This window comes from Dasypus novemcinctus, chromosome 6 (genome assembly GCF_030445035.2).
Source record: "Dasypus novemcinctus isolate mDasNov1 chromosome 6, mDasNov1.1.hap2, whole genome shotgun sequence".
NCBI lineage: Eukaryota > Metazoa > Chordata > Mammalia > Cingulata > Dasypodidae > Dasypus > Dasypus novemcinctus.
In genome coordinates this window covers 83,971,657-83,990,546 of record NC_080678.1, presented here as the reverse complement: position 1 = coordinate 83,990,546, position 18,890 = coordinate 83,971,657, and the positions used below count along the sequence as shown (strand labels likewise).

The following is an 18,890-nucleotide window of genomic DNA, read 5'->3' as shown; positions in this document are numbered from 1 at the left end:
CGACAACAGAAGCAGACCAAGAAACAAGATGCAGCAAATAGACACCAAGAACAGACAACCAGGGGAGGGGGGGAAATTAAATAAATAAATAAATCTTTAAAAAAAAAAAAAAATAACTAGGATGCAGAAGATGAAGGGAATAGTGATGTGGGATGGAATTAATAGGAGCCCAATCTAGAAGAATCTTTCAGACTATATTAAAGAAGTTGGATTTTTCCTTCTGGTAACTGATAGGAAATTCTGTGATCACATTTATAATTTTAAAAGGTAACTTAGGCTATAGTATGGAAAATGGGTGAGGGGAAAGAGGGTCAAGATTAGATTTAGGAAGCAGAAGTGAGTGGGGTTGATTGGGTATGGAAAAGTTGATGAATATATTCAAATGTAGAATCAGTGTGGTTTTGGTGATTAATTGGTGCAAGAGAATGATGCAAAGGAGGAGATAAGATTGGGTCCAAATTTCTGGCTTGTGAAACTGAATGAATGGCCAATGGTGTGCCATTTGTTGAAATGGGAAATCATTCGGTGGGAGTAGATACTGTTTGTTTGTTTTTATTTTTTTATTTTTTGGCATGTGGGAAGCAGTGCAAGATTGGTGAGCTGTTCTGGGTATTAACTTTGAGGAGCCTATAGTACGTCCAAGAAGTTCTGTAGACATTTAGATCTAATGTCTGGAGCTCAGGAGAAGCCATGAAACAAAATAAGGAATACAGGCCCAAGGACATACCTGAGGAAATACTTAGCGAATGGACAGAGGATAGAGAGCTCATAAAAGATATGCGAGCAGGTGCTAGAGAGAAAAACATGGAAAATATGGTGCCACAGAAGCCAAAGGAAGAGAAATTTTGGGAAAAAGAATTCTCAACAAGGTCAATTATGGCTGAGAGGAGTATCCAGTATGGACTGAAAGATGTCCATCAGATTTTGATAAAGAGGAAAAAGTAACTGTTAGATTTGGTTATAAGGAGGCTGACAAGCACAGTTTCAGGTAAAAAGGCTAAAAGCACGATATCTGCTTCCCACTTTCCTTCATGGATGACAATTCTGCTTTGGGCTTCTGGGGATGGGGGGCTGACCCATCCTTCCTCCTCCTCTCCCCACCTATTCTATTCCTTTTTGGATTCTATCTTTGGGTTTCCTTCTAGTCAAGGGTGCTCTTCCCAACCTAATTATGAAATCAGTGTCTAGTCAGCGTGAAACTTAATGACTAACCAACCATCCTCCCTGGGGCATTTCCACATTTACCTTAAGAAACCAGCAATCCTTTTTATATCCTTATTTATCCACATACTGCACCTATGAGCTCCCTCTGGAAGACAAGCAGGTTTTGTTCAAATTTAACACACAAAGAGAGACAAGACTTCAGGTCTCCCAAGGGAGGGCTGACACTCTATCTACCCCATAGCTCTTGCTCCGTTTATCGTATGAAGGTGATTTTTCTCAACTCTCCCAGCTGCATCACAGCAGCCTTTCTTCCAGTTTCAATGAGCTTCCACTTAGAATGATGTGGTAATTTTGAACTGTACACTTATCTTAGATTTGCTAATTTGAAAACACACATGCATACAACTCATCTGTAAGTAAGATTTAACCACCCAGCAATCTGAGTAGCAGACACAAAATTTCATTTGGTATAATATCTAATACTTATGTGAAGCTAATTAAAGATAATTTGGTCTTAATGAGGCAAAGAGAATATAACAGTGTTAATTTCAAAGTAGGTTGATCCATGAAAGTCAAGTAAAATCACTTCCTACTCCCAACATTTCCACAGACCTGAAGACGATCTAATGATTCCCACATTTGTATTATTAGTGGTCAGAATAATCTTTCGTTGTTTGTCTAATGTTTTAGACAATCTTCATGTCTAGAAGATCATCTTTAGATGATCTTCACATCATGATCTCATTGGAGCCTCCCCACAGCCGTGCGGAGACTGGTACAGACACTATCCCCCTCATTTTACAGGTCAGGAAAATGAGAATTACATAGCCAGCAAGCAGCAAAGAGAACCGGAACAATGGGCTGGAAATACCACATTTGGGGCTCCCTGCACTATGCACCTCACATTTTTACTACACACAAACATGAGTTATTGTTTTAATAAGAACTTTTAGCAGCAAAATAAAAATAGTTAAAATGTTGCCCATTTGCAACACTGAGTCATCTTTAAAATAGAGAAATTTCTAATTGGATTTACTTTATGATGTAAGCAGAAGGAAACATTTATTACTCACAGCTATGAAATCTAAGCAGATTCTAAATGTGACATCATACAAATGGTACTTCAGATAGAGGCTACTATAAAGCATTGGACACATATGGCAAACACATTTAGGAACAATCTTCCTTATGGGCTGCCAAGTATATTTCCTTTTTCTGGTTTTATACTGCTGTGGGTATTTTTTCACATAAACATCTTACATTAGGAATCCCTTTGATCATTATAAACAGTCTCAATTCAACACTAGAACCGATGGATCCTTCTGAGTGTGAGAAAGTGGCCATATCCATAAGGCCAACACGGGATACCAAACAATCTGTAATTCCCACTTGAGAAAATGGACTGGACTGTGAAGCTGGCACTGCTGAGCCATGCCAGGATATTAATTCCCCCCCCCTATAATTACCAAGGTGACAGAACAGAGCAGTATAATTTAAAAATCCCCAAGGCCCCTAGAATGAGACATATTTAATTTTATTCGAAGATGAACAAACAACAACCAAGTCTATCCATCCAATCTATCATATGAAATAAACGTCTACAAAGCATCTCCCTGAGTTAGGAACAACAGTTTTTTTTTACTAAAGCAGCCAAATTCAGACTGGTCCAGTGAACTGAGGAGACGATTCAGTGAACCTCAACACTAGAGCCAGATTCCATTGCAGAGTTCAGAGGAACGTTCCAGGCCATCCTCTATCCCAAACAAAGGGGCATGGTAACCCTAGGGCTTAAATTTCTGCAGGGGACTCCAAAGTCTTTGGCTCTCTCTACCTGAAGGAAGAGGGGGAGACTGGCTAAGGTGACTCTAGCTACAAAGCCTTTGTGGACAGTATCCTTAATTCATTCTTTTCCATTTGTTAAAAGAGAAAACGAGGGTGTTTTTGAAAAGAGAAAACAACACTACAACTACATACCCCTAGCTTGACCTGAAAAACTATGAACACAATTAAGAAACTTAAAGGCAAAAAAATTCAGTGACCTCAAAGTATAAAGGAGATCAAACCTCTTCTTTGGCAGGTCTTCAATCTGGGAAAGACGAAGGGAGATTGATTACATCAGAAAATCTAAGATCTACCTGTTTAGAATTACACCTTCATACCCTGTGAAGAAGGCCTTGAAAGCTATGATCTACAAGATAATGATCTTGAATTCCTTATAAACCGCTGCTAGAGGTAAGGAAATATATGAAAGGAACTTTTCTTCCCACATTAAGTACATCTTTAATCTGTCTAGGCACTCAGACGAACAGATACTGAAGAAATAAAACCGTGAAGGGTGTTTTACAAAGGGTACACCCTAGACAAGTGAACACCACTAAATTGATTGGGAAGTTACACAGAAGAATAATTCATTCAGAATGAGCCTCATGAGAAAACCCAAAAGATAACGACAGAGTCAGAACTGATGAGTTAGGCACTATCTCATTGGTATAAAACGGAGATAGTAGGGTTGAAATTTATTAAACTGAGCATACAGATAATGTTTCCATGCCCTTTTGTCACTATCCATGATTCCATGGCCAGGTAAAAGAATTTTAATGAATCTGTAAAGCCCATCAAAAAGACTGTCAGAATGCATTTCTCAAACACAGTTTGAAATGTCTTATTTCCAGGGCTCTTGTCCTCCTCGTCAGGTCCCCAAAGCTGCTGAAATACAACAGGGCCTATCAAGTTAAACCTTCACATGAGGAGCAAGAATCATCACACAATACTGTCATTCCTCAGTATTTGAAACATTTCCTTTATCCAACCATCAAGATGCTGTTATAGTTGGGGATATAACTTAAAATTTCTTACAGCAATCAAGGACAACAAAATCAAATATGTCAAGTAATAACAACGGCTGGCATTTATTGTATACTTGCCATAGCTATTGTAGACCCTGTGTTCAGCTATTTATTTGCCTGTGTTCTCTAGTTTAATTCCCAAAAAACCCAAGAGGTAAACGCTACCATTATCTCCAGTTTTCTAATGAAGAAACTGAGGTTCAGATGGTTAAGTAACTCAAGGTAGAAGAGCTGGGCTATGGCTGGCTTTAGAATTTGCTCTTAATCACTATACTATAATGACATTCTAAAAGAGAGTACTCTATGGTGCTTTGCAGGTTTGGTTTTTATGTTTGTTTTCTTTTTTTGGACATAACTTGAGAAATAATCATAAATTTTAAAATAATACTTTGGAAGGGTGTTTCATTAGTCGAGAAGAGGAAATCACTAATATAAAGAGATTAATTTTTTTCAAGTCCAGTAACTACCAATCTGTTGACTGATAAATGTCAGTAGGCAGTTATCACCTATTAAACAAGAAGGAAGGTTGGCCAGTAAAACAAATTCTTTCAAAGTAAGCACAATTTGCCTTTTAAAATTTTGTTATAAAACTGGAGGTGTGGTCTCTTTTCGATGAAAAAAAGGCAGAGGTGAGAGCTACCTTGAAAGCATTTGGGATTGCAAGTTGTCAATAGTACAGCGCCTACCCAGCTAATCCTTAATTTCAACAACACCTTCTGTACAGACCACTCTTCCCTGTCTTATTACAGACAATCTGAATTTGTTTCATGCCTTGTGATTTTTTTATTCTATTGTTGCAGTTTCCAGAACACTGTTTTTTTCCTTTCTGAGTCACAGAGAGCTGGGCTGTAATATTACACTTCACTAGTAGCTGTTATGACCTGAAACACTATATATACTTTAACTCAAATATCTCTTAAATTTGAGACTTTAGACTTTAGAAAGCAAAAGAGAGCCCAGTTGTAGTCAGCTGAAAGTTCAAAATTCTCCACATTGAATTCACCTATAATTACCAATGTTATGTAATCAAAGCTTAATTATAAACATTAATATAAAGTATATAAATGTATACCATAATATTGATGTCAGTACCAATACACTCACACTTACCTTTTTCCTTCTACCTCCCTTTACTTTAAAAATCTATGCTATAACCAAATAACTGCTTTAAATAACAAATATATTTTTGCTAAATAGTATGAACTATAATAATGAGGAGTCATGATACAAACATACCAAGAAATACCCACTTACCACTACTGCCACAATCTGCACAAGAGAGGAGTTCTTCTGGTTTCTTTTCACGATTTGATTCTTTAGTCCCCAAACAGAAGCTACATATGGGAATGGGATCGGCACGAGGCTACGATAAAATTAAAATGATAAAATACTGTTAGTTCTCCATTTCAAAAGTTAAAACAAGTAAAAAAAACTTATAGTTCTTTAAAAAGAAAAACTGCTGAATACGGTATTCAAATCAATATTTTCTGCTAATACAAAAACCTCTTGGATTATTTTATACTAAAGTATTACCCAAATTAATACCATTAAATGCAGTGTATAAGACTCAGATTACAAGTAATTTTTATTAAACCAATGAAAGACCTTTACATATTATATAGCTTCCTGAAATGGGAATCCTTTGTGTTATTAAGGATTCATTTCAAATCTCATTTGTTCCCACAATCTATCTGCCTATAATAAATTGATTAATCTATTCAGCAATATAGTCCATGAATTTCATATAGTTAGGTCAGGATTGTTTAAACTATCAAATGTTGTAATGGAAGTTACCATTAATCACCTATTCAATATTTGGCATAAAATACTGGTATGTTTTAAGGTGTCATGATAATAGAGTTAGAACTAAGCAAGGAGTTTAAAATTCAGTGGGGAGGGAAGCGGTTGTGGCTCAATCAGTTGGGCTCCCGTCTACCATATGGGAGGTCCTGGGTTCACGTCCCAGGGCCTCCTTGTGAAGGCAGGCTGGCCCACAAGTCACGGAGAGCTGCCAGCCCGCAAGCACCGTGGAGTGCTGTCCGGCCTGCAGGCGCCACAGAGTGTCGCCAGCCCGCAAGCGCCATGGAGAGCCGACTCAGCAAGGTGACCCAACAAAAAAGGGAGACAAGTAAAAATACAGAAGAGCACACACCAAATGGACACAGAGAGCAAAAACAACAAGCAAGCCCTGGGTGGGGGGCGGTGTGTGTATAAAAATGAAATAAATAAATACAGACACACAGAAGAACACAGAGTGAATGGACACAAACAGCAGACAGCAAGCAAGTCATGGCGGGGTGGGGGGGATAAAAAAAAATTTCAATGGGGATACCCAAGAAGATTTAAAGACCATTAGCAAGGCCTTTCTGGTACAACGTCTTCAGTAAACCGCAACATGCCACACAAAGGAGATCAGCTCTCATTCTGTGACATGACCACTTCATAAGAGAAAACATTTGTCTAACCCCCAGCACCCTTTTACTCTCACCATGGAGACTGTTTTTAACAATGTATAAATCTGCATATATTTTAGTGTCTCCATTGTAACTTACCACTCCCATCCACATGAATAGCTGACTGTGCCTACAGATCGGGTCAGACTGTTCTGAACAGCCCAAACTGCCTGAAAATTAACATTCTATTGCATATTCAGACATGCTATCTGCTAGCCATCTGAATGTTACTATGACATCTTTGTATTTGAATCTATGAATCAAGAACACAAGGTAAGAAAACCCAGCCCAACCAGAAATGTCTTCTAATGTTAATTAAAAACAAGATTTTGCTAAATCTAACTTTTCACATATATATATTGGCAGAGAATAAAGCTGCAGGCCCAATATACACCTCATTTGTTCATTCACTTTCTCTCAATTGGCTAATACATTACCTGGTGCACAGTTGGCATGGAAAATGGTTTTGAGTGCTATTAATGTATGCTAGCTTTAAAACAAACCATGCTCATCTCTAAGATAATATTTCAAATGGGTATTATGAGTTCAACAAATGTACTGGTTCACTGTGACAACATGTCATCAAAAATCAGAATTTATCTTCTAGCCAAGCATTTATAAAATTCTTCAATGTGACTATTGATTTTATCTTCCAAAATGAGCATACATTATCTCACTCTTATTTTCAGTTTAATTTGCTCTTTTGATATGAGCAGGCTTTACTTTCTGAGGTAGCTAATGCAAATGTATTTTTGTAGCCCTGGCAAAAAAAAAAAAAAAAACAGTTATAAAACACTCTGTGCTGGAAACACCAGAAAAGACAAGCTATAAGAAATTGGTCACTGACTCCAGCCACAGTTTTTTAAATGCCAGATAATCAGCACTGCATAATTATGGATCCATAGTTATTACTTGCAACTGCTCAACTGCAGTACCCTGGGAACACTTTTGTTCCTTTAAATAGCAATTAAAAGAACAATCTGGTTTTAAAGTGACAACATTCCCTTGATAGATTCTAGCTAAAACTCAGTCCTTGTACTAATGGGATTCCTGCTTTCATTTGCTATAACAGTGTTCAAGCCATTGCTGCTATCCTTGCAGGTGATAAATAATTTACAAAATGTCACATATCATTCATGCAATGAAATAAATCCAGATCGACAATCCCATTTTTCTTTCCCAGATGATTTTTAGCTGTAAGAAAGACATGGCCATCAGCCAACATTCAAGCTCATTTTTTCATTTTTAACTAAAGGTAACACAAAGGACAAAGGTTGCTAGTAGTTCATGGCCAGAAAGACTGATGCCCCACACTCTGCCCAATAATAGAAAGTATAGACGTTATCCCTTCACACTACATTCAAGTGAACCCCACCTCACTGATGAGAGCTCACAACCATTTATTTCAAGGATAACTATCTCACAATACTCTATAAAACCACTGCATTATACAGAAATGTCTGCCCTGCTGAATTATTGATAATTCAAAGCACTTTTTGCTAACCTCAGTGTAGCTGAGTCTAATTAACTTTAAAAAATTGTCACTTGTATGAAATGAAATTTTTACAGTAATGCATGTAAATGGGTCACAGAATCATTATGATTCACCACTCTCAATCAGGCCACATATAAACTGTTTCAAAAAATAATCCCTTATAATAGATTAAAATGGATTGCAGCCAGACATAAGTATGAGTAAGTGGCAGCTTGATTCTACACAAGTCCATTACTGACATGTCATGTTTAAGAGTTCTGAAAATGGAACCAAACTCCAAGATTTTAGTTCTTTGAAATTTCACAGAGACATCTAACCTGTTGATCAGGTCTTCTCATCACTACGCCTGAATATTTCAAACTAATCCTGAGAATTTAATGCCCACGGATAGGTCTAATGATGAAAATATCCAGCAAACTATGCTAACTCTGCTTTGGAAGCACCTTTTCCTCATCTTCTATGCAATGATCTTGGGCAGTTCTACGGCTAGAAGCTGTTCATATACCATTTCATTTAATCATCTTAACAACTCTGCAAGGGATGTATATTATTACCCCCATTTTAAGGAAGAAATTGAGGATCTGGGAAGTTGCCACTTTTCTAAAGTTGCACAGGTTTAAGTGTAGAGCTGGAATTCAAACCTAAAGGTCTTGTCTTTCCTGCAGCCCTTTTCTCACCTTTGCTACCTACCCTCCTCTTCTCTCCTTTCTCAGAAAAGAAAGCCCTCAGGAAAAAACAAAATATTTTAAAATTATCTTTCCATCAGTAGCAATAATTCTTTACTAATGTACTCCTAATTTCTTCCATCCAATTTCTCCCATGACCAATAGCACATGCTTTTTAAAACGATTAAAAAGTCAACCACTAATATGCCATAGATTGCTACAGTGGGAAGCGGTACTTTTGCAATGAAGAAATCTAGTGGACACTCCCTTGATCAAACATAACATCACCAATATGGGGCAGCCTGCGCAAGGGGTGCTGCGCAAGGATTCAGCATTCCTTATGCAGTATTCTTGCCAAAAACATCTAATCTGAATCTAATCACCAGGAACAATCAGACATATCTGAATTGAGGGACATTCTGTAAAACAAGTGCCAAACAATCAGACAAATCCAAATTGAGAGACATTCTGTAAAACAACTGTCCTGGACTTCAAAAAATATTAATGGCATGTAAGACCCAAAAAAAGTGCCAAGCCACTGTTCTAGAGGAGAATAATATGGCGTGAAAACTAAACACAATTCCCCATTCTTGATTGGATTCTGGATTTAAAGCAAAACAAAGCAAAACACCCATGGCTATAAAGGACACTGTTGGGATAATGAGGGAAATCTATATATGCACCATGCATTAGATAATATAAAAACCGGATATTAATATAAATTTATTGAATGTACATAATTGTGGTTATGTAGCAGAATGTCCTTGTTCTAAGGAGATCTAAGTGCTGAAATGTTAAGGAGTAAAGTATTGAGGTCTGCAATTTGCAAATGATTCAGGAAGAAAACCTTTGTGTTTTTATACCTATATGCAAAGGGAGAGAAAAAGCAAAGCAATTGTAGCCAAATGTTAGCAGTTGGTGAATCTATGTAAAATAATATTCCTCCAATTGTTCTGTACTTTTAAAACTTTTCCAAATAAAAAGCTAGAGAAAAAATAAAATAGCACCCCTTTCATTCTCAAAAAAAGGAAAGATCTAGAATGAGCTACTACATAGGTAGATTGCAAACAGTTACAAAATTAAGTACCTCAATCCAATTACCAATTCATAAAAAACACAGGGGACAGAGGAACATGTTAATCTATACATCAAGGGGTACAATGCACCAAAATTCTAGAGGACAAATGACCCAGTTTCTTCAACAAATCAATTAAAAGGGAGAGGGGAAAATGGAGAGGAAAAGATAGAGATATTATTGAGGAAGAACCAACAGATTAAGAGAGATTTAAAAGGCATTATCAGCCAAATGCAATGTGTGGACCTTGTCTTGATCATGATTCAAACAAACTGTAAAACAAAACAAAATTTATGACCTGTTGAAGGAACTGAGATTATTTAGCCGTGGAGAGACTGTTTGGAAGGGATAAACTTATGTCTTCATCCAGGCAGGGGGATCAGGTTTGTTCTCCATGATTTCCGAGTATAAAACTTGGACTAACTTAGGTTGTCAAAGTGAGAGTTAAACTTTCTAAGAGAGTGGTTTGGCAGTGAAATGGATTCTTCTAGAGGAAGTTTCTAAAGGCCCCTGCTATCAGCAGAGATCACTGAGAGGCCAGATGGGCCCCCTAGGGATGGTGAAGATGCCACAGTGTAGAAAGCAGCCTCTCATAAGCTGGGGAGCTGGGACTCTTCAATAGTCCTTTCCAGATCAAATATTTTAATGGTTCTATGGTTAGATTATCTCTTAGGGCCCTTCTCAGTTCTAACATTCTATTGATTCTAACATACTTGAAGGACATTTTAAGAGTCTTCAGGACTCTGAATCTCAACATCAAATAGTCTTTTCCGAGAAAACATTCTTCAAATCCAGAACAATAAATTTTTGAGAAGCTTTATTTTATTTTTGTTTTTTTGCTTTCATTTAAAAATTGAAGTATTTCGCTCATCCATGAACATACAAAAACAGTAAGTATATAATATAAGTTGTAAACTTACAAAACAAATGGGCATAACGTCATAGAGGAGAGAAGCTTCACATTTTTCTATGGTTACTTTTGCTTCTGCCCTGAGGTGTCTTATTAGTCTAAGTAAATGAAAACTCATGTACTAGATCAGCACCTATCCAGGCTCATATCCTCTTCCTGACAAAGACACAAAACAGGGTTTTGTAGGTCAACCCCTGGTGTCTACTCATGGTGGTGAGGGATACCCCGCTCTTTTGATAATCCCCTATAGCTCTACCAGCCCCTTGAATCATCTCCAACTTTCTTGAAGCTATTTAGAAAACATTCCATTTTATTAATTACAAGTGTTTACAACAATCCTGCATTTTTCATTTATCATTCACACTTGCATCATGGAAGGAACTGGATTTAAATTCTGTTCAGTGAGACTCAGGTTTCCTTACCTACTATAAAAGGGCACAATAACATCCATGTTGTCTAGCTCTAGGTTTGCTAAAGTTCAAATGCCAAATGAGTATGTGAAAGTACTTTGTAAACTATAAAATTCTATTCAAATGTTGTTACAACTATTGAAAATTCATTGTGGCTATGAAAACAAGACCAAACAACTTAAAGTTCTTAGAAAACAGCAGCACAAATGATGTTCTCGAGTTTTTAAATTACTCTATGAAACACTTTGATTCTCTGAGCCCTGTGATAAATGTTAATCTTAGAGGATTTTTAAAAAATTCAATTAATCAGAGAGTACCACAAGGTAGAAAATGTCCTACTAAGAGCCAAGAGGCCTGTAACTGATTGAATAGAAGGAAAGCCAAAAGTAAAAGATGTCATAGGAAGAAAAGCACTAACAAATATAAAATCTTAACTGAATAATACCACAAAAGCAGACGAAGATGAGCATAAATCCTTAACCCTGAAGTGGCATCTTTGGAGAATGTTCTCTACAGTTGAGCTCAGACAACTCAATTTTCCATAACTCCAGAACTCTGGTAAGTGAAATGCCTCTCTATGTCCATAGAACTATAAGCCAGAGGATCCAGCCTGCTGACTCCAAGTCCTTTGCTTTTTGCTTTCTTGGTGGTTTGTTCTTCATTTCCCTTTGCACTTAATGCCACAATCACCTTATCACCATCCTCTCTGAAACTGCAATCTACCCACACCCCTCTAGGTTCTCCATAGCTTGGTTTATTCTTCTTCACAGCACCTATCGCTAATTCGCATATTATACACTATTTATTTATGTATTTTATTCCCTTACTCAACTATAAGCTCCATCATGAGGCAGAGACTTTGTTCATTGAAAGTATAATTGTTGAATAAATGAATGAGCAAATGATCAAACTGTCTTGAGGTTAAGAACTTGTTCCTCTGGTTCAACAGGCTCAGAAATATTGAATTTTATTTTCACAGAGACCTTAATGACTACAAAATGATGTGTAAAGCAACCATCAATGGCAAGGCAGGCTCCATCACTGTCTATTCTAAAGGGCTTTTTTCTACTCTAACATGCATAATGAGTGACATTTACTTTTGCAGTATACTCCCATGGGTATAACCTGACATGACAAAACCAAAACAAAAAATCAGCTGGGAGGAAAAGTATCTCACCACTACCATACATATTAATTATTAAGGCTCTCTCAGCAATCGTCAACATAGGTTGTATGTAAGAGATGTGAGACCCTGCACAGTCACTAGTTACTAGGTCTGTCTCCCCCTACCCTTCTTTCCTTCTTAGGAAAGAACCCAAGATGAATAGGTTGCAGTGAGAGTGACAAAAGTATAACAAGAGCATAAGTTTGTCTAAACTATGTCAAAAAAGAAATACTTTTAAACTTTGGTGCTTTATTATTGGTAAGAAATGACTTTCCCCAACCTTGCAATTGATGACACTGTGACAACAGAGGCTGAAAATTGTTCCTGTTGATTTTAAAAGCACACTAATTTTTTCCCCCACAAGTATCTATTTGATACTTACCTAATGAAGAGCCAGACTTCATTATTTTGCCACTTAACCCACTTACCCAACTGATAAGTTGATATCTGAACAGATAAAGCCAAAGCCCACTCCTAATTAGGACATAGATCATACACACAGGATTTTTCTTTACAGCAATCCACTTAAGATGTGGTCTTCAGAAATAGACTAATTCTAAAAGGAGGGGCTTCCTGTGATGATGTAAACCGTTTTATTGTGAGGAGCACTATCTGGTTCCCAGCGGCATCTGCTGTGGCTATGGGCAGGACAGCCATCCCTCTGCAAGAAGGTTCGGGACCAGCATTCTCTCTTAGCATCACCTCTGAAGATCCCTCGGGGCAGAACAGAACTCTGTTCGTGACATGCCTATGTTTTATCTACACTCATGCACCCTTTTGTATTATCCTCAGACTGTTGATACAATTCCTTCATGAATTTCAACCTGAGCAGTGCCTAAATAGTTTTTCCAGATGTTAATTGGAGATAGCCTTATTATAAGACTTTACACAGGCAACAATGTCACCCTAAATTTACTCTTGCTGTATAGATTTCTACTGCATTACCTCCCCTGCTCATTATACTTCTCTGTGGGTAATTGGTTCTGTAAGGGAGCACTACATCATCCCCACCGGCTCTGTGGGTTGAGTTTCTGTATTACTCTGGGCAAGAGGATTTATTATTGTTAATGTATGGAGATCTTGATAGTGACTGCTGTATTTTACCTCCCTGTCACACTATATAGTGATTAGGCTTCTCTGCATTTGAAGGGTGATAAAAAGCAAATAAAATCTAATAAAATATTAAAATATAATAAAATAATTTTAAAAACAACCCTTACACATATCCATAAAAATGTGTCACTTTTTTTTCATTTAAAGGGTAATTTTTAAAATTATCAATGACCACATACTGGGAAAATTCCCACAATCAAAGGCTGATTCAAAAGCATAAAATAATAAAAGCTTAACCACAAAGGAAAATGAAGAGGAGAAAAAGATGGATTTTCTAAGAATATCTGTCACAACAGTTATCAGTTGTGGAGAGTTAAATGAAACACACTGTATCTTGTGGGCTAGAACTTGTTCCTAATTAGGCAGGTGTGCCATTTGTAAGAGTGCTGATTAAGGAAAGTGATTCCATTGGAAGGAAACAAATCTAATTCTGCACACTGCATTATAACAATAGCAAAGCATTTGTTTTTATTTTTTTGTGTTTGGTAGATGAAGCAGACAAATTTTGAAAAAAGGACAATCAAACAACCGCTTTCTCCTGGGCCTTCAATTTCTTATCTGGACAGGGACTTGGCTTTTAAGATTTCATCTGGAAGTCTCTCCTCCTCCCCTACCATTAGAAACTGCAGATATTGCATTTATCTTCTTAAGAGGGATCAAAGTCTGATTCAACACAGCTGGAAATTCAACACATAGTTATAGGAAGTCTGCTTTGGATTTGCAAACTGTTCTCTTTGGTAAGCATGTCACGATATTAGCAATATAAACCCTGGTCTAGATTTAGAAAAATGGAATTTTAAAATCAAGTCACATTCAAGTGTCACAAATCTTTAGTGGTTCCTTTAGTGATACACAGCCTCAGTGCTGTAAGAACTTTGACTAAAACAGGTCCAAACTTAGAGACCACATTTCTTAAGGACAAGAAAACTGACAAGAATGTGGGTGGAAATTCTATCTTAATGATGGGAAGAACAATAAAAGAATAGGAAAACTCTGGCGCTAAATTTTTTGAGGAAAAATGCAACGTGTGCCATTGGGAGAAATTCTATATTGCAAATCATCTATGCAAAAGGGACTCTCTTCTAAGTAAGGCTAGAGGAATAGGAGTAAGGCATAGATTAAAGGATAGCAAATCAGCAGTTTTCAAGACATCCTTTTAATCTAGATGTGGTGCTAACAACCCTGCCTTGGCACAGCGGGAACACAGATATTCTTATTGTCAACCCTAATAAGAGAAACCGGCAAAAATGCTCAGAGGAGACACAGGCAACTGAATAGAAGATAATGTGATCCAAACAGGAAGAAGAATGAGGGGATGAGACACAGGTAGGTGAATATTAACAAGCCAGAAAAGTGACATGTTTAATCACTTTCTCAATAATAGGATCAATACCCCACCCACAATGTTCCACATTCACAGAGATTTATAGGGCAGCTCTTCAGTGAGTTAACTAATATTGTGAATATTAATTAACTAATATTCATTGTTCCATGAATTAACTGATGTTTACTCATCACCCAAAGTATGCCAAGCAGAACACAATGGGCACTCTAAGTGCCTGTCCTCGCTGAACCAATAAAAGCAGTGTAGTTCCATTACCACATTTAATTCTCAGCTGCCCTACGGGTATGCAACCCATCTGGTGTACAGACTTTCCATGCACCTAACTTCTTGTTTTTGTTTCTGTGGTTTTAGAATACTCTGACCTTTTCAATTACAGTATTCATAAACAGTAGGAAAAGAGGATTGCTTAGATAATTACTACCCAAACATCAAAGAGTTCTGACCTGGTTTTCAGGAGTTAGTTCTGCATCATGAAAGACTCATCCCTAAATCCTGTTTGTGGCAGAGGCTCTAGACCTACTAATGTTTAAGCCAGGGCATTATCTCAGTGACTCCGCTCTCTGGTGCTACAGTATCTCTTCAGGCTGTGTGGAACTGCATAAAGCATAAGGCAAGCTATTGGCAAGACCAGGAGGAGAAACATCTCATGTGATACATTTTCCCCCAGGCAAGAATTTTTAAGGTTGCTTTCTTAGAACTTTAAGGACCTACAGAAACCTACTAAGGGGATATTACAGGTAGAAAACAGTATTTTAACTATTTTTGTGAGATGAGTAAATTTTTGCATATTTTAAGTCAAAGCTTTAGTATACTGTGAGCTCCCTGAAGGAGACCCTCATTTGGTTTACCTTAACTGTCACACATAGTAAAGAACTATACACACTGTAGCTGTTAAATATTTGTTGAATATATGAACGTGATATTCTCGTACCTGGTCCGTTCTCATCATTTTAAAAATTATATTCTTTTTTTAACACATAAATGGTAAAAAAGAAATGATACAATAACAGCATATAATAATGAGGGCAAACATTTTACATGTTTGGCCATTTAGAATCTTCACATTCACTAATGTATATAATTTTAAAGTTTTAAGTATTGTTAAAGTATAATGAAATGCACAGTTGGATGACTTTTGAATAAACAGATACACACATGTAACCCACATACCTATCAAGATATAAAACACTTGTATCACCCCAGGAAGTTTTCTCTTCCCCCTCCTAACTAGACAATCCCTTCCTGTCCCTACTCTCCCAAAGCAGCCACTATTCTGATTTCTACCACCATAATTTAATTTTGTTTGTTCTAGAACTTCACATAAATAGAAACAGACACAGTGAATTCTTTTGTGTAGTTCTTCTTTCACTTGCCATGTTTTTGAGATTCCTCCATATTGTTGCACATAGCATCAACTGATTGATTTTTATTACTGAGTGGTTTTTTCTTTTTTCTTTTTTAAAGAGTTTTCTGTATAGTTGATCCATATTTAGATTGTTTTCAGTTTAGGGCTAAAGTGAATAAAACTCCTATGAACATTCTAATACAAGTATTTTTGTGGATATGTTTTCATTTCTCTGGGATAAAAAACCTAGGAGTGGAGCTTCTGGATCATAAGGCTTAGTATATGTTTAACTTTATTAGAAACCCCTAGCTAGACTGAACAGGAAAAAGAAATAGACACATTACCAATATCAGGAAGGAAGGAGGGGGTATTACTACAGATCTGAAGAATTAAACGAATTGGAAATATTATGAACAACTTTATGCCTGTGGGAGACTGAATTATATCTCCCAGAAAGACATGTTCAAGTCCTAGCTCCCGGTTCTGTGGGTGTGAACTCATTTGCAAATGGGATCTTGGAAGATCCTATTAAGATGAGGCCAAACTGAAGCAGGATGGGCGTTAATCTAACATGATTACCGTCCTTATAAGCAAAGGAAATTTGGATACAAGAGGAGGAACAGAAGGCAGAGGAGGAGGTAGAGGCAGAGACTGAGTTATGGATTGCCAGCAAGTCATGACCAGAACACTACAGACTTGGAGAAAGCATGGTCTGCTGAGACCTTTTGGACTTCTAGCCTCTGAAATTGTGAGGCAATAACCTCTGTTATTTAAGCCAATCAGCCCGTGGTATTTATTATAGCAGTCCTGGCAAATTAAGTCAATGACCCAGATTAGACAATTTAGATGAAACAGACTTCGTTGATGGACACCAATGCAAAACTATAACACAAGAAGAAAGAGAAAATCAGAATAATCCTATGCCCATTAAAGCAAATGATTCATAACTGAAAAACCTCCCTATGAAGAACTCCAAACCCAAATGGCTTTACTGCTGAACTTTCAAGCATTTAAGAAAACTACAATGCCAATTTTACACAGTCTCTTTCAGAAAAAGGAGAGAGAAGAAATATTTCTCAACTCATTTTATGGGGCCAGTCTATAACTCTGATGCCAAAACCAGAAAAGGATAAAACAAGAAAAGTAAAGACCAATCAGTACCCCTCATGAACATAAACCCCCATTTACAATTTTTTTAATTTTACTTTTTAAAAAATCTACTTAGGTATTACAGAGATAAAATAAAATGCACCTTTTTTAAGTATACAGATCAATGTGTAGACAAAAGTGGAATTCCACGTAGTGACAACAATCAAGATAGCAAACTCTTTCCCCATCCCAAAAACTTCCCTCTAGTCCTTCTGCAGTCTCACCTCGTCTCCCAGACCAGGCAACCACAGATCTGCTGTCTCTATAGCATTCTTTGGTCTAGCATTTCATATCTGAAACAATACAGCATGAACTCTTTTGTGACTTCCTTTCCTCGGCATGATGTTTTGAGATTCATCCATGTTGTTTCCATGTGTCAATTCACTCCTTTTAACCCAACATAGTATTTCATTGTATCAATATACCTCAATTTCTTTATCCATTCACCTACTGATTAACATCTGGGCTCGAAGTTTTTGGCTATATGGTTAAAGCTAACATGAACATTCATGCAAAAGTCTTTCTTGTGTACTTGTTTTCATTTCTCTTTGTGTAAATTCCTAGCAGTAGAATTGTATGTTCAATTTGATAAGAAACTGCCCAAGTGTTCAAAATGCTTCTGCCATTTCGCACTCCCACCAGCAATTATGAGAGTTCTTAGTATTGATCAGTCTTTTAAATTTTAGCCATTCTACAGTATGTAGGGGTGTGTGTTTTCATGTGGTTAACCGCCATTCACATAATGGCTTTTTTTGTACTCTTTTTTTCCCCAAAAATCTTTTGTCTGTCATAATGGACTCTATGATGTGCTACCAGATTCTCTTCTAATGGAGAACGTGTGGCCTTAGTTACTGGGAATACTATGAATAAATTCATAGAGTCAGAAACTAGAATACAGATTACCAGGGGCCGGGACAGGGGTAGGGGATTGGGAGTTAATGCTTAATGGGTACAGAGTTTCTGTTTGGGGTGATGGAAAAGTTTTGGTAATGGATGGTGGTGATGGTAGCACAACATTGTGATGTAATTAATACCATTGAACTATATATTTGAATGTAGTTAAAAGATGAAATTTCCGGTTATATATATGCTAGAATAAAATTTTTTTTAAAAACCCCATAGAGCTGTATAACACACAGAGAACCCTGATGTAAACTATGGACTATAGTTAATAGTATAATAATACTGTTTCATTAATTGTAACAAAGGTACCATACTAATGCAAAGTGGTAAAAATAGAGAAAATGGGGAGGGGGGATCATACAAAAACTCTGTACTGTATGATTTTTCTGTAAACCTACAAGTTCCCCTATATAAATAAATTGACCATGAAGGTCTAGGTTTATTTCTGGACTCTCTATTCAGTTCCACTGATCATTATGTCTGTCCTTTTGTCTATTCCACCCTACCTTGAATAGTGGGTAGAAACTGATCTGAGAAGGTGGTAAGGAGATATGCCAGGACTCCCTGTGACCAAAAGTCAGTGAACGATGAAAAGAGTCTGACTGGCCACATCAAAGACTGAGATAAGGAGCTCTGGAAATGGGGGGCTGAGGCTGGGCCATAAAGCAGCAGCTCTACAAGTGCAGCAGCACACCAAGCCAGGCTGGGCAACGCAGCAGCTCCAGGGGCTTGTGCTGCCCAGGGTGTGAGAAACTAAGTCTTGTTCATAGCAGAAGAGGACTCAGGAAAGGTGCTGTGGCCCAGACAAGAGTCACTGCCAGAACCCTTGCAGGGCAGCTGGCTTGAGGCCAC

At 37.3% G+C, this 18,890-nt stretch overlaps 1 protein-coding gene across 6 annotated transcripts in view; it reads right to left on the bottom strand.

The window, feature by feature from the left end:
- KAT6B (lysine acetyltransferase 6B) overlaps positions 1 to 18,890 on the bottom strand; it is a 199,500-nt gene that overhangs the window by 56,677 nt on the left and 123,933 nt on the right. For all 6 annotated transcript variants that reach the window (XM_058299090.2, XM_058299092.2, XM_058299094.2 and 3 more), the window contains exon 4: positions 5,265 to 5,373. In XM_058299090.2, coding sequence (XP_058155073.1) covers positions 5,265 to 5,373 — 109 coding nt within the window. The remainder of the gene's footprint in view (positions 1 to 5,264; positions 5,374 to 18,890) is intronic.